Here is a 17357-nt window from a genome sequence, read left to right as displayed (position 1 = left end):
ATAATGTTGAATAGAGTAACTGAGAGAGCTGAGCCCTGTGGGACACCAGTATCGATTGGGAAGGTGTCAGAAATGTGATTGCCCAATTTGACTTGGAAAGTCCCATTTTTAGAAAGGAACAGAACCATTTGTTAACATTTCTGTCAATTCCACTTTTTCTCAGTTGATGGCATAGTAGGGAATGGTCAACTGGTCAACCCTCCTGCTGCATCAGTACGTGAATTGAACCCATTAGTTATGTGATGCTACACTGTTTACCATGTTATTTTTCCATAACTTGATCTCCTGTTAGCCAGTCTCCGGCTACTCTCCCTTTGTTCCTCTTAGTCCTGTCCCCTGCCCTCTTTGATATATTTTCTACCTTGAGTTAGGATGTAAACCGGTATAATGTAACCACTAATACTGTTATATAAAAATAATTTAATTAATTAATTAATAAATACTGTGTTGAAGGCTGCTGTTAGATAAATTAGTATCAAGATATAGGATTTATTGTTGTCAAACCCTTGTAGTATAGAGTCTGTTAAGGAAATGAGTAGGGTGTCTATTGAGCGATTCTTTCTGAATCCGAATTGGTTTGGATATAGTATATTATTGTCTTCTAGGTGGCTCTCTAATTGTGATAAGACTGCTTTTTGTAGGATTTTAGCAATGGAAGGCAGGTTGGATATTGGTCGATAATTAATTGTCCCAATCATCAATTCTGCATGTTTTATTTTTTATGATTGGTTTAATCACAGTTTATTTGCCCTGGCGGGGACATATCCTTCTGCTAGTCAGTGGTTTATTATGGTTGTGATTGTTGGAGTGATTACGTTGTCTACTGATTTCAGAGTACTTGTAGGGATTGGGTCCAGTGGGTGAATTGCAGGATTGAGTTTTGTAATGATTTGGTTTATTTTGAGTTTAGATAAGGGGTCAAATGTGTTCCATTGTGCTTGCCCTGGTTTTTCTTTAGGTTGTGTTTTTGTTTTTTTTTACTCGGCATGGACACTTTGAATACCTGGTGATGCCCTTCGGCTTGTGCAATGCCCCTGCTGTCTTCCAAAACTTGATGAACGACATTCTACATGATTTACTCTACCAATGTGTCGTTGTTTACTTAGATGACATCTTGATATTTTCCAGGACCTGCAAACCCATCAGGAAGATGTAAAAAGAGTTCTGCAGAGACTTCGTGAGAACCACTTGTACGCCAAGTTGGCTAAATGTGAATTTCATAAAGACTCCATGCCGTTCTTAGGTTACATTGTCTCAAACAATGGATTCCAAATGGACCCTCAGAAGCTTGAGAGTATTAAAAAATGGCCACAACCCACTGGTCTAAAAGCTCTAAGATGATTTTTGGAATTTACCAACTACTACCGGACCTTTATTAAAAATTATTCTTTATTGACTGTGCCATTAACAGCAATGACTAAGAATGGAGCCATCGCTGCTACTTGGTCTTTGGAAGCTGTGACCACGTTCCAGAAGTTAAAAGACGCCTTTCAAAGCAAACCATGTCTCCACCATCCGGACCCTACGCAACCCTTCATTGTGGAAGTTGATGCCTCTGATGTAGGTGTAGGGGCCTTGCTAAGCCAGACTGGTGATTCGAAGATCCTGCACCCTTGTTCATTCTTTTTCCGACGCTTCTCGCCAGCGGAGAAGAACCTCGGCATTGGGGATAAAGAACTGCTGGCAATAAAAATGGCATTTGAAGAATGGCGCTCCTGGCTTGAAGGCGCACAACATCAGATTACTGTTTATACTGATCACAAAAATCTGGAGTAACTCCGTCACGCTCAGTGTCTCAACCATAGACAGGCGAGGTGGCCCCTGTTCTTCAACAGATTTGACTTTTTGCCTAAATATCACCCTGGTGACAAGAATGTTAGAGCAGACGCATTATCTCGCTCTTTCCTCTCAGAGGACGTACCTGATGAACCCCAGCATATCATTGACCCAAAGAGAGTGGTTCTCTCAGCTACACATCCGGTACCCCCAGGTAAGACCATTGTACCCTGCAATCTAAGAAAGAAGTTGCTAAGATGGGCTCATGATTCAAAACTGGTTGGACACCTTAGTCAACGGCGAACACTGGCCAAGCTACAAAAGTATCTTCTTTCTTGGTGGTGGCCCACCATGAAAGAAGATACTCTAGCTTACGTAGCCTCCTGTTCCAAATGTGCCAGACAGAAACCTCCGCCCGGACGTCCTTGGGGCCTGCTTCAACCCTTGCCAGCACCGGGCGAGCCCTGGACCCATATTGCAACAGATTTTGTGGTGGACCTGCCACTTTCTGGAGGTAACAATACCATTTTGGTTACAGTGGGCCGATTTTCGAAGATGGCTCACTTCGTGGCTCTCCCTGGCTTGCCATCAATCATGGAACTTTCTAATTTATTATCAGTCACATCTTTCGCCTACATGGCATGCCTAAACATATTGGGGCGGATTTTAAGAGCCCTGCTCACGTAAATCCGCCCGGATTTACGCGAGCAGGGCCTTGTGCGCCGGCGCGCCTATTTTCCATAGGCCTGCCGGCGCGCGCAGAGCCCCGGGACTCGCGGAGGTCCCAGGGTTTTTCGAGGGGGGCGTGTCGGGGCCGATCGGCGTGGCGTTTTGGGGGCGGGACGTGGCATTTTGGGGTGGGCCCGGGGGCGTGGTTTCGGTCCGGGGGCGTGGCCGCACCCTCCGGAACCGCCCCCCAGTCGCGTCTCGGCGCGCTAGCGGCCCGCTGGCGCGTGGGGATTTACTTCTCCCTCCGGGAGGCCTAAATCCCCGGACAAAGGTAGGGGTGGGGTTTAGATAGGGCCGGGGGGGTGGGTTAGATAGAGGAAGGGAGGGGAGGGCGAAAGCGAGTTCCCTCCGAGGCCGCTCCGATTTCGGAGCGGCCTTGGAGGGAATGGAGGCAGGCTGCGTGGCTTGGCGCGCGCCGGCTGCACAAAATCGGCAGCCTTGCGCGCGCCGATCCTGGATTTTAGCAGATACGCGTGGCTACGCGCGTATCTACTAAAATCCAGCGTACTTTTGTTTGCGACTGGTGCGCCAATAAAAGTACGCGAACGCGCATTTTTTGTAAATCTACCCCATTGTTTCTGACAGAGGATATATATGTTTGGTCAAGTCCCAAGGGACCCCGGCAGTACTGTTATCCATAGACGCCGAAAAGGCCTTTGATATGGTCCACTGGCCATATCTCTTTAGTTTGCTGTGGAAAATGAATTTTGGCAATTCTTTCTTGGCCTGGTTACATAATCTCTATTCTCATCCCCAGGTGAGCGTTAAGGTAAATGGCATATATTCGGAGCCTCTATCTATCCAGAGGGGCATGAGGCAGGGATGTCCACTCTCACCGCTCCTTTTTGCCCTTTTTCTAGAACCTTTAGCCCAGAATATACGCGCCTCGGGGGCGATTCACGGGGTTCAGGTGGGAAGAACAGAGTACAAAATTGCCATGTTTGCCGATGATGTCTTACTTCACCCTCACACAGCCAGTCACATCCCTCCCAGGGACCATAGCTGTGCTTCAGGATTTTAGCAGGGTCTCGGCGTTCCACCTAAAACTTGATAAATCTGAAGTGTTAAACCTAACTATGGGAGAGGAGCAGCAGGTTAGATTGCAGTCACAGCTTCCCTTCAAATGGGCTACACATAGTATCAAATATTTAGGTATCCGCATCAGTAAGAACTACGATGATCTGATTGAGTTGAATTATAAACCTCTTTGGCAAACACTGTCAAAGGAAATGGAGACATGGACCTCACTTTCGCTTTCTTGGCTTGGGCGGATGGCTGCAGTAAAAATGAATCTGCTCCCCCGGCTCCTTTACCTTTTCCAATCGCTCCCCATACCTATCCCTAATAATATGTTGAAATGCTGGCAAAAATGTGTATTTTCATATATATGGAAACGAAAACCACCACGGATAAGGAGGGACGTAATGTATCAACCTACCATTAGGGGAGGTTTAGGAGTTCCCAGCCTTCAATGGTACTGGGTAGTCACCCAGATGCGGGCCATTATTGATTAGCATAAGGACAAAGATATGCAACTCTGGGTCAAATAGAACAAGATTTGGTGGGGAATGTGCCATTGCGGACCATGGTCTGGCAGCCCAGGGAAACTTGGCCGAGGGCTGGCTTCATGGCCCCTACAACAAGGACAACCTTGGGCGCATGGGAGAAATGGCGGGTGCATTTTGTAGGAACACGCCGCTATTTTTCTAGTATGGCCCTTAACTATAACACTAAATTTCTGGCGGGAAGAGTACTCCCACATTATCAACCATTGATTCTCAATGGAGTTGTTTGGTTAGAACATCTTTGGGGCACGCAGAAATTTCTCACTTTTCAGGAGCTTCAAGAGAAATTTCACTTAAGTGGGAAGGACATTTTCTTGTATTTGCAACTCCGTCATTTTGTGACGGATGTAGGTGCCGAGCTTAAAAAAGGCAAGACAGTGCTAGAGCATTGGTGTAACAAGGCAGACGGCATGGCAGGTATTATCTCTAATCTTTATGGGTTCCTTGGTAATACACAGTGGCTCAAGGCCCCATATGAGGCGGCATGGGAACAAGATTTAGGTAAACCAATTACCTTGGACAATTGGGACTTGATATTTCATAACACCAAACGCAGCTCGGTTTCTGCCCTTTTGACAGAAAATGGTCACAAGGTTTTAATAAGATGGTATTTAAAGCCTGTCAGAATTCAGAAGATAACACCATCGGCAAGCGCCACCTGCTGGAAAAAGTGTGGGGAGACAGGAACTTATTTTCATATGTGGTGGAGCTGCATTAAAATGGGATTGTTCTGGAAAGAACTCATTCATTTGATAAATGCCATTGCCGGACTGGTGGTGCCCCTTGCTCCTGAGCATTTCTTGCTTAACTTGCCCCCTGATGTTCCTCATATAAAATGGTTACTTGTTCACCAAATCATACTTGCGGCTCGATGTGAGCTAGCTTTGTTCTGGAAACAGTCTGACCTCCCCACTATGGCTGATGTGGAAACTCGGCTCGAACGAAATTGCTCCTTATATAAATTAACTGCGGTAAAAAATCATTACTTTCCTAAATTCTACAGGATCTGGGATCCTTACATAGCATGGAAGAATAAGCAGTAATAGCAATAATATGGATTTCTAGGGTTACCTATAGGAGTGTACATGGTTTGCCTATGTGATTTGGATTTTGAAACATACTGTATTTTATTCTAGGTCTTCGACAGTTGACTGCAATATTCTCAGTCGGGGGGTGGGGGGTATGTTTATCTTGAAGGAAAAAAAATTTTTTGTCATGTATACACAATTGTTTTGTACTGTTTCCTTGTGATGGCAAATAAAAATTACAAATAAAAAAAAAAAGAATCTCATGTGGAGAGTAATGGTACTGGAAGCGTGTCTGACTGCTGCACAATTTCCAATTCTCCCAAGTGCAAAGTGAAGTACAAGATTCAAGGTCTAGGGTAAGGTGGCTGTTGTGCAAATCAAATAACATCTCTGGCAATGCCTTTTATAATGTGACTTGAACAAATCCCTCTCTGGAAGTTCATAGAGATTAGGGATTACTCATTTATTTCCAAATTCCTAAAATCATAAAACCTGCGCTATGCAAAAGTTGCAAAGTAAGACAACAGTCCAGAATTGTTTTTCAGTGATTTGTGTTGCGCGGGGACGCGTGATGGTGTGCCCTTGGGCCTTGAAGAATTGGGCGGAGCTCCGTGGAAGCTCTGAGGCTAGTGAGACGTGTCCCTTCTGGGCAGGTTGGAGGACTCCGGAGGCCCTGACCCTCCGCCGGACCTGCACGCTTCTGGAGGCCACTAACGCAATGGTGATCTCTGAGTGGTCCTCCGACCAGTCCCAGCCCTTTCGGACCTGCCGCTGGGTGACGGCAAAAAGTGGCAGGCCAGACAGAGGTTGAGGGTAGATGAGGGCCAAAAGCTCTGGAGCTTGAATCTGGAATGTGAAGCAGATGAGACAAGAACGTGGGACTTGAGATAGTCGAGGCCTCAGCCTTGGAGCCTGGAACAGGCGAGGTGAGGCCTTGGAACGTGGAACAGACGAGGAAAGGCCTTGGAATCTAGAGCTCAGGAGCAGGGAAGAATTCGGGCAGTGCTCAATGACAGTCCTGCGGGAAGAAGGCTCCAGCCACCATGGGAATGGATACCGAATAGGACAGCTTTACTCCAGGAGCTTGTCAGCCAGAGCTGAGGTCCGGGGCGAGTGAGCTGAACCATTGAAAGGATGGAAGGTACCTCAGGAACAGGAGAAGACGAAAGGCCTCAAGCTGGTACTTGGAACCTCAGGCCTGGAATGGAATCTCAGGACTGGAAAGGAACATCAGAGGATCAGGACATACACAGAGACCAGGAACGAAAAGGGATCCCTTGAAGATAGGAACGCCAGGCAGGAGCAGAGATGAGGAGTCCTAGGGAGGACTAGCCCCTTGCCAAGGCAAGGACTGAATGACAGAGGGGCCCTTTTGTAGGGCTGAAGAAGTGCATGCCCAGTGAGGAGTCCTAGGTGGGCCAGGAGGACCACACCTATGTTGTCCCTTTAAGAAGTGGAGAGAGGGGCGGCCTCGCCCCTTAGAAGAAGGGGCCAGGACACTGGACAGCGGCATCCCTGCCACTGAGGAGTGCAGGAGGAAGCTGCGCCACAGGCAGGCCCCGACGTTGGAGGCAGCCTCCCTGCCACTGAAGAAGGCTCAAGGGTGGCAGCCCCATGCCGCTGAAAAGGAACAAGCCCGTGGTCCCTGCTGCGGTGAAGAGAAGACAGGTACGGCCTTGGCCAGTCACAGGAGTGGCCAAGATGGAGGTCCCCGGGCTGCGAACGAAGGCTGGCTTGTGGCGGCTCCCGCTGCATTGGAAGGTCCGGGGACGGCTACAGGCCACGGGAAAGGCCCGGCTTTGGCGGCCTCCGGGACGCACACACAAGGCAGCAGCAGAATTAGCCGCTTGAAGATAGCATCGGGGCCTAGCTGGCTGGCCGGAGAGGTAAAAGGCCTCCCGTGGTTCTGGCCGTGGGAGAAATTGCAACAATTTGATATTTTTTTAAATTTTCTTTCCCTAACTTTGCCATTATTATCACAGTTGCAGTAAAAAGGAAATGCTGGGTGCAGAGATTCTGCTTAAAGTTGTTTTGGTATGTTTTTTGAGGAAGGGGGAGGGCTGGAAGGGAGCCCAAAAATTTCTCCTGCTCCTTTAGGTTTCCAGATCAGTTGGAATGACCTCTTCTGGACTGCAGTACCATGAATGTTCATTCACAATTACTCCTTATTTTCTTACCCCTCACGTAGCCCAGCCATTGTAGTGACAGATGCTAACCAGTGGCCAAAGATGGCAGCTCTCTTTGGAACCTGTTATACATACCCTACCCACTCCCCAATTCAACCATTATATGTCACTATCGTGCAATGGTTGAAATTCTCTTCTTACCAGGATCTGTGACCTATGTATCTGCTAGCTGATCTGGGAATCAAACCTGGGCTTTTTCATATGAAAGTACACAGTTACCACTGAACCACCATGCCCACCTCTATTGAAAGTTTTAAGGGCAGACATATAGGGTTTGTACCTAGAAAGAAAGGAACTGACTTTTTTACCTGAGCATTTGAGAAGTTTGTGGGCCAGGTTGATTATTGTTAGTGGGTCTTGGATCTCCTATCCCCAGAGTGGCATTGTAGTAGTTGTATTGGTCCTGAAGAAAACTAAAAGGTTGAGATATCTATTATTGGGCGAACATTTGAATTGTAAAAAGATGTGTTAATACACTGACTTTGAAGACTATATGGGCATCTTCTTCAGATTTTGAGTCTTACACGGTTTCAAAAGTTTATGTATTACCACATCAGTGGATTATGCTTAAGCTGATCCTGTAAAAGATATGACAGTCTACTAAGGTTGGGTAGTTGGATATAGTAAGTCATTCTTTTTGAATCCCTGTTCATTTTGCTCTTTTTACTTTTCCTTCTTTCCACAGAGAAGGTACAGGCAGAAATCGATGCAGTTATAGGCCGGGACAGGCCTCCTTCCCTGACAGACAAGGCCCTCATGCCCTTCACGGAAGCCACGATCATGGAGGTGCAGAGAATAGGCATGGTGGTGCCCTTGTCTGTTCCTCGCATGGCATCAGAGACCACTGGTAGGTGTTTCTGGTTTCTTAGGCATTGGCTGCCTGTGCAGTATGTGCATATTCATTTCTGGGTAGTGCTGTAAGCCTTTGGATGTTATGGGTAGGGAGGGGGAGGAGCAGGGAACCAGAGCTTAGTCTCATCTTTATCTATTGGGGGAACTCAAAGAAAACATGCTGAGTTGCTTTTACTTTGTCAGCAGGGATATGTTTTGTCACTCAAGATAATTCCCATATTATGTAACAAATATGGTCATAAGACACTTGGAGGTGTCTTAGATACATAATGAGAAATCCCTTTAATATATGAGGTTATGGTTCTGCCTTTTTGCCAAAAGTATGTTTACTGCTGAGTCTCAAAGCTGTGCATGCCAGAATGCACATATCAAAGGAAAGAATTTATTACAGAGCAATGTCTAATTTCCACTGTAATGTATCAATTACAATTTGTTTATTTTTCTATTATTTTTTTAGTTTTCCAGGGCTATACAATTCCTAAAGGTAGTGTGATCTTCCCTAATCTGTGGTCAGTGCACAGGGATCCTAAAATATGGGAAAAACCAGATGACTTCTATCCTGATCGATTTCTGGAAGGAACTGAGCAAATCCTCAAAAAAGAAGCATTTATTCCATTTGGGATAGGTAAATATTTGCCTGTTACTGACAGCCTGACAGAAAGGGGCAAGATTTTGAATGGGGAAGCTAGGATTAAAAGGAACACTGTGTAAAGCCTGATAAATGTTGTAGGGTAACAGTGCAGTTTCTTGGAATTGTTTTACTCTCATCAACAAATGAGCATGAATTAGCCATGATGTGTGGGTGACATCATCCGGTGGTGCCAACATGGACCAAAGACTTTACCGATGATGAGTGGGAGTCCCTGCACACACATGATGCCTCTTAATCCCCTTAGTCTCTTTCAGAGCTTAAACTTTAGCAAGGTAGTCAATTCTCCAGGAAGGCGGGCAGATATTAAACATGGCTAATTCATCCTGCTGTCTGCAGGGAACCCTGTTTACAGGTAAGCAAACTTGCTTTCTCTTTCGATCTGCAGGAGTATCAAGCTGAGGCTTATAAAGCAAAAACACTTACTAACTAACTTACTAACTTGGCCCTACCAAGTAGAAAGTGGACCACTGGTGTTGGGTTTGTGGCATAATGTGGACTCTTGGTCAAAGTGGCGATGACTCCTCCCATGGGGAGGGGCCCCATGGGGAACCACAGCGATAGGCTAGACTCAGAAAGCAGACACTGAGGAAGAAAGCTTTTATTGTACTGCTGTAGGTAGATGATACTTGCACAGGAAATGGATAGCACTGCAGTCCAGCAATATTCTAATAAGCTCAGACAGTCTCAGAAGAGATGGTCTCAACTGGATGTAGCAAAGGTTATATTTATAAATGATCTGGAAAGAAATACGACGAGTGAGATAATCAAATTTGCAGATGACACAAAATTGTTCAGAGTAGTTAAATCACAAGCAGATTGTGATAAATTGCAAGAAGACCTTGTGAGACTGGAAAATTGGGCATCCAAATGGCAGATGAAATTTAATGTGGATAAGTGCAAGGTGATGCATATAGGGAAAAATAACCCATGCTATAATTACACGATGTTGGGTTCCATATTAGGTGCTACAACCCAAGAAAGAGATCTAGGTGTCATAGTGGATAACACATTGAAATCGTCGGTGCAGTGTGCTGTGGCAGTCAAAAAAGCAAACAGAATGTTGGGAATTATTAGAAAAGGAATGATGAATAAAACGGAAAATGTCATAATGCCTCTGTATCGCTCCATGGTGAGACAGCACCTTGAAAACTGTGTACAATTCTGGTCGCCGCATCTCAAAAAAGATATAATTGCGATGGAGAAGGTACAGAGAAGGGCTACCAAAATGATAAGGGGAATGGAACAACTCCCCTATGAGGAAAGACTAAAGAGGTTAGGACTTTTCAGCTTGGAGAAGAGACGACTGAGGGGGGCTATGATAGAGGTGTTTAAAATCATGAGAGGTCTAGAACGGGTAGATGTGAATCGGTTATTTACTCTTTCGGATAGTAGAAAGACTAGGGGACACTCCATGAAGTTAGCATGGGGCACATTTAAAACTAATCGGAGAAAGTTCTTTTTTACTCAACGCACAATTAAACTCTGGAATTTGTTGCCAGAGAATGTGGTTCGTGCAGTTAGTATAGCTGTGTTTAAAAAAGGATTGGATAAGTTCTTGGAGGAGAAGTCCATTACCTGCTATTAAGTTCACTTAGAGAATAGCCACTGCCATTAGCAATGGTTACATGGAATAGACTTAGTTTTTGGGTACTTGCCAGGTTCTTATGGCCTGGATTGGCCACTGTTGGAAACAGGATGCTGGGCTTGATGGACCCTTGGTCTGACCCAGTATGGCATTTTCTTATGTTCTTATGTTCTTAGTGTTCCGCAGAGCGGGATAAGCCGAACCTGAAGGGTGGAAATGGAGAGCTGGAGCATAGAGGTACTCTCAGAGAGGCAGTGCAGGAATCCTCCTTGGTAGCAGGGTGAAGGAAAGGACCCGAGGTCCGTGGTGCAGGACACCCTGAACTGGAAAGGCCCTCGAGAAGCGAGTACCTAGGAGCACTGAGGGATCATGAAAGAAAGTAGATAAGACCCCCGAGGAGCGGTTGTCTTAGGTTACGTAGTAGAGCCCCGAAGGGTAGATAGAAACGAGAGGCCCCCGAGGAGTGGGTGCCCAGAGCTTCTGCAGGAGCGAGATATCTCAGAGTGTAGCGAGGAATCCAAGCGAGCAGCTTAGAAGCGGTCAGAGTAGCAAAACCGAAGTCCTTGCTAACTCGTTGAATTGGAGCAGAGCAGAGGCTTAACTACACGGAGGTACTGACGTCATGCGGTGAGGACGCCCCCAAGGTTCTGAAGAATATGCTTGATCAGACAACCAATATTGAGAAGGAAAATACCCAGACGCCTCTGCTGTTCTGTGGCCTGTCAGAGCTGAATGAACTCTGAGTGACTTGAGCATGACTTGCAAAATGTCTCTGAGCAGGTAGACATACTGGCACCAACAAGGGAGGCCTATTCAATGGCAATGTTTAACTCATACTACAAGGAAGCTTGGTTCTCACGACAAGCTTGTGTCTCATAGATGACTATCTCAACTGCAGGAGCCAGGTAAACGAAGACAGCTTTAATTAAAGTTCTTGCACCAGCAACAGAATTCAGGCCTACTGTCTATTCAGAACACAGACCTACTACCTGTTTACACAACACAGAAGATCAAAGGAAGATCAGAAGAAACCAACAGCGGTAGCTTCAGGCACTATTCTGTTGAACCCTCACTGGACAAGATCATCTACAGGACAGAAGGAGTATCTGGAAAGTGATGGCAAATGAGCTACACCTGAAAAACCTGTCAGGGCAGTTCAGGGATAGGTTGTCATGTGAACAGCATGATGTGTCTCTGTAAATGAGTCTTTGGGCAGTCACGTGATTCTAGAAACTTCGGCAATACTGTATGTTTAACTATAAAAGAAGGGTTACTCCCTGAATTCAAGGAGATGCTGGTTGTTTTGAAAGACAACGGGCACCCAGTATTCAGCATCTCCCAGGAACACTTATAATGACAAATAAAATTTACTTTATACCTTTTACTGAGTCTAAGTGTTCTTGTTGCCCTGGCCCTGAGTACAAAAAATTATGTACAGTTCCTGCCATGACGTATTGCTAAGTGTAGGCAGCGTGCGCGCTCTCACCCTAGGAGGCCACGGTAAAGGAGCATGGCAGACAGGGATGCCCATGCTGTGTTGGAGACGCCGAGGGTTTCGGCACTTAGCACCAGAGGCAGCCATCTTTCCCAAGGAGGAGGAAAAAGGTAGAAGAGAGGTGAGGCAGAGTGGTAGCAGCCGTCTGCGACAGACGGACACAACTGGTTGAACAGGCTTTGTAAAATTTCTTGTCCAAGGTTGTAGCATGTGAAGGTGTGCACAGACAACCAAATGGCAGCTTTGCAAATGTCTTCAATAGAAGTGGCCCTAAAACGAGCCACTGAAGACACCATGGCTCTCACTTGATTAGCCCTGACAGTCAGTAATCTGTAAGCTAGCCCAGTAGTTCTCAACCTTTTTTCGGCCGGGACACACCTGATAGATGGTTCTTACTTGCATGACACACTGAACATGTGACCATCACGGGACTAAATGTAAACATACATTCTGCATCCTCAGGAACCCCCTTGACCCCCAACAATGTGTGCAGAGCAAAACTAGGGCATTACCCATACAACTCACCAAACAAACAAGATATTCTAGTTCTGATGACATCTCAGTAAAAGCAAAACAAACTCCCTTTAGTGGCAGGCACAATACTTTCCTTATGAAAAGACTGTAATTTACCACGAATGCATGTCCTATTGAGAAAACACAGCAAATAAGATTGATACAAATACCTACATGCTAGTAAAATACCTCACCTCAACCCACTTATTCACCAACACAGCGGTGCCCAGCTTGGAGCGATTTGTGGGTCTTAGCGATTGGCATAAGGCTGGGGTCTTATGCATGGGATATATGCTACAGCAGGGCAAGGTGACTCCAGAACGCAACTCTGTGACCTGCACCCGGGAAGCACTCTGGATTTTTTATTGTATGCTAGGTTATCATCCTACATACAAACTGGTTTACGGAGAGGCACCGTGCAGTTTAAAAATACTCTATTTGAGACCTTATGTCAGCATGCCTTGCTCATAAAGGGGATTATATCAAAAGTTTATACTATGTTTAATAATAAATCACTGGTGGTCCATAAATATAGGACACTCTGGGATTTAGATTTTCCGGGTTCTTTGGATGACAATGATTGGGATGTGATATATACTGTAACTGGCAAATGTTCCGTATTAGCGGGTTTACAAGAGAACTGCTACAAAATGCTCTATCGTTGGCATTACACACCTCTCGCACTACACAGATTCTACCCCCATATCTCAGATTGCTGCTGGAGAGGCTGTGGGGCACAGGGCACATATATACACATATGGTGGTCTTGTCCCACAATTCAGGGTTACTGGCAGGAGGTGATTCAATGGATCTCCCAGTTGTTAAATGCGCCTTGTGTAGCGCATCCCTTACATGTCTTATTAGGTGCGCCTATGAAAGAACATGACACTTCACACCAAAAGTTGTTTTTGCAAATTTTTATTGCAGCGAGGACAGAGTTGGCTATAAAATGGAAACAAATTACGATTCCTACGCTTGCTGCAGTGCAACATCGCCTTTTCTCTTTATACCAATTGGGCAGACTTACTGCTGTCCATCAGAATCGTTTGTCCTCCTTTCAGACTATTTGGGGTCCCTACCAAAAGTGGATAGCTGTCCACAATTCCACGTAATACTCATAGCTTTAACTGCGTCATACCAATCCACTCGACAGCGGTGCTAGTTACTGTTTACCAAGTACCATTACCCTGTAGATTCTGTATGTAATACACCAGTGTGGGGAGGGGGGTGGGGTGGGGGTTGGGAGTTTACTCTGGTTCATACGTCTATCACGATCATTCTGTAATCTGGTCTTTTCAATTTAGTTTTTTACTGCAGTTTGCTATTATTATTGAGGCTGTTTTTTGATTTTCTCGAATGATGTACCGTATTGGCAAGGCTACTGTGATATTGTTAGTTAACCATTATGTTGTATCACATGCTTCACCACAGAGGTAGTCTGCTATCAGCCTGTTAATTGTATATTGATGTTTATTGCGGCTTGTTAATAGAATAAAAACAGATTATATACAAAAAAATACCTCACCTCGGTCACACACACAGAACTGATCTTCACCAAGTACAGAAAAACCACAAATTATAAATATGGAGACAAACTGAAATGGAAAATCAAAAAAGCCACTCTGCGTGCAGTGCAAACCTGGAGAAATGGAAAGAGAAATATAGCACTTAACATAGTCCCAGGACCTGCAATAATGTACACAAACAAACCCGCACAAAGTTACACCTGCATTATGGAACACACTCAAACAGTAACAATCCTATCTATGAAAAGGCAACACTATAAATATTAAACCAAGCCCTAAACACTAATAGACCTCCTATTAGGAAAACAAAACAAGTCAAGCTGCTATAGATCCCCACACAGAAATAATTGTAAAACTATACTAATAAATGTTACAAAACAGCTGATGAACAGAATAACATCAAACAATTAAAAACTCATAAAAATTATTAAAAATTGTCCAAATATTTTATTTATTTATTTATTTATTTATTTGAAAACTCTTTTATACCGTCGTTAAGTTAATTCACCATCACAACGGTTTACATAAAGGCACAATAAGAAAAAAATTATAATTGGTATAGATTACAAATTAAACATGTGCCAACATAGAACGGTAACAAATTTTAATAAGAGAAACTATGTGTTAATTAGAGCTTATATGTCGGTTAGGAAACTGTTAAGTGGTTCAAGTCTACGTTTAATATGCATTTGGAGATATAATGAAAAAAAATTAATTGCTTGGTGCGTCCTTATCTATCGATTGTTTTCCTCATTCTCTTTGTCTTTGTAAAAGGCTTGTTTAAAAAGCCAGGTTTTCAGATTAGTTTTAAATAGTTTCAGATTTCTCTGCAGCCTTATTTCGAGTGGCATGGAGTTCCATAGAACAGGTCCAGCCAGTGACAGTGCTCTCTCCCTTACTTGAGTGAGACGTGCTGATTTACCAGAAGGAACAGTTAATAGAGCCTTATTAGCAGATCTCAGGTTTCTGTATGGTACATGTGCACGCAGTGCTGTGTTAAGCCAGTCGGCCTTTTCATAATGGATTAGTTTATGAATTATGCACAGTGCCTTATATTGTATTCTTTGTTCGATTGGGAGCCAGTGTAGTTCAGCAAGTGTTCCTGTAATGTGGTCTCTTTTCTTTTTACCTGTCAGAATTCTAGTAGTGGAATTTTGCAATATTTGTAGTGGCCTAATGGTAACTTGAGATAGCCTTAATAGCAGAGAGTTAGAGTAGTCTGTGCTTGTGAAAATCATTGCCTGTAGAACTGTAAGAAATTTTTTTAGCGTTAGCAGGGGTTTCAGTCATCTAAGAACCATTAATTTGGCGTAACCTTTTAATTTCTGTGAAATGTGTTGTTTCATATTTAGCTCAGGGTCGATTATTACCCCTAAATTCCGTACTTTTATTGCTAACTCCATGGTTTGATTATTTTTTATTGCAATTGTAGGTTGTCTAGGGGGGTATGTTTTTTCGTTCTAGATGTAAGAATTCAGTTTTGTCAATGTTTATAACAAGTTCCATTTGGTTTAGGAGCTGTTTGATTATTTCAAGATACATATCGGCTAGTTTCATTGTTTCTTCCATAGTGTTTACGAAGAGTAGCAGTAATTGTATGTCATCTGCGTATATATAATGTATTATACCAAGTCCTGCGAGTAGGTGACATACTGGGAGGAGGTAGATGTTAAAGAGAGTTGCGGACAGGGCTGATCCCTGTGGGACTCCTGTTTGTAGTTTGATTTTGTCTGGTAATGTGTTTTGATATCAATAAAATATTTCAAAACAGCAAACACATCACATAATTCCCAATAATTAAAATGGCAGTCAAATCAAGAAAAATAAACTTAAAAAGCCACCTTTACTTACCCTCTCCAGCATCTCTCCTACTCCTTTCCCTTGCAGGCCAATAGCACACACCAGATGCAGCAGTGGCTGCTGAAGCTCTGTTCTCATGGTCCTCTTCCTTAGGGCTCACAACTAGTCACTCACACACAGTCTCTGACTCGCACATACCAGTAACCTCCCTAACTAGTCTCTGTCTCTCTCTCTCTCTCTCACACACACACACAAGCACACACCAGTCACTTCCCTGACCCGTCATTCTCACACACACACACCAGTCATCTTCCTGACCAGTCTCTCTCTCTCCCTCTCACAGAAACACATCACTTCTCTAAGCAGTCTCTCTCTCTCTCTCTCTCACAAAAACACATCACCTCTGACCAGTCTCTCTCTCTCTCAATCACACACATGCTGTCAATCACACACAAATGTTCTTGTTCCCATTCTTCCACATACATACAAAGCTGCCAGTCACGCACCCAGGCACCCATTCTACCACACACACAAAGCTGCCACTCACGCACCCAGGCACTCATTCTGCCACACACACAAAGCTGCCACTCACGCACCCAGGCACTCATTCTACCACACACACACAAAGCTGCCACTCACGTACCCAGGCATTCATTCTACCACACACACACATATATATACACACACAACACACAAAGCTGCCACTCACACACCCAGGCACACATTCTACCACACACACACATATATATATACACACACACACACATACACACACACACAAAGCTGCTACTCACATACACACACAAGCAAGTTTCCTCTCTCACATGGAACCTCATTGTTTGGCCCAATAAGCCTGGCCTCCGCTCTTCAGCTGCTGCTGGCCTGGCCTCCGATGGTGGTATGCAGCGTCTCTCCACTCTTCAGCCACTGCCGGCCTGGCCTCTGGCAGCGGCACGCAGCGGCACTCTGCTTTTCAGTCCCAGCCAGCCTGGTCTCCGGTGGTGGCATGCAGGGCCTCTCCGCTCTTCAGCCACCGCCAGCCTGGACTCCGGCGGCAGCATGAAGCATCACTTCGCTTTTCAGCCCCCGTCGGCCTGGCCTCTGGCGGCAGCACACAGAGTCTCTCTGCTACCAACTGCATCGGCTCACCAGGGGATGATCGATCCCCTAATGGGCCGATCCGCCCCTGGGGAGAAGGGAAGCACAACTGGGGCAGTGGGACACCAGGAGCCGCGACACACCAGTTGAGAACTGCTGAGCTAGCCAGTGCTTAGCAGTACACTATACAGTCCACTAACTAATTGGACAGAGTTCATTTGGCAACTTTGCTTCCCATTTTTTTTTTTGTAAATTTGATATTGGCATAGATACCATAGCAAGAAAAATCCATCCAGATAACAAATATAGTCAAGAATTCACGTTTGTTATTTCACATCCTCATAGACAAAATATGTACTGCCAATCAGTTTTTATATTTTGTGAGTATAACAGTCAAATCACAATCACTGCCAAGGCATCCACACTCCCTTGCTTACTGCACATGCACACATACTAACTCACTGAACAAATAACATCAAATCATAACTTTTAAAGACACCTGCTCATGAAACTGAGCTTTTTCCGTCGATAAGCAAGCCGAATTAGCGCTGC

At 44.8% G+C, this 17357-nt stretch overlaps 1 protein-coding gene across 2 annotated transcripts in view; it reads left to right on the top strand.

Moving 5' to 3' along the window:
- LOC115088467 (cytochrome P450 2U1) overlaps positions 1-17357 on the top strand; it is a 79554-nt gene that overhangs the window by 37727 nt on the left and 24470 nt on the right. For both annotated transcript variants that reach the window (XM_029596750.1, XM_029596743.1), the window contains 2 exons: positions 7970-8131; positions 8594-8761. In XM_029596750.1, coding sequence (XP_029452610.1) covers positions 7970-8131; positions 8594-8761 — 330 coding nt within the window. The remainder of the gene's footprint in view (positions 1-7969; positions 8132-8593; positions 8762-17357) is intronic.

This window comes from Rhinatrema bivittatum, chromosome 1 (assembly GCF_901001135.1).
Source record: "Rhinatrema bivittatum chromosome 1, aRhiBiv1.1, whole genome shotgun sequence".
Classification (NCBI taxonomy): Eukaryota; Metazoa; Chordata; class Amphibia; order Gymnophiona; family Rhinatrematidae; genus Rhinatrema; species Rhinatrema bivittatum.
Note: the sequence above shows the minus strand (reverse complement) of the source record. Positions and strands in the feature narration are given on the sequence as shown.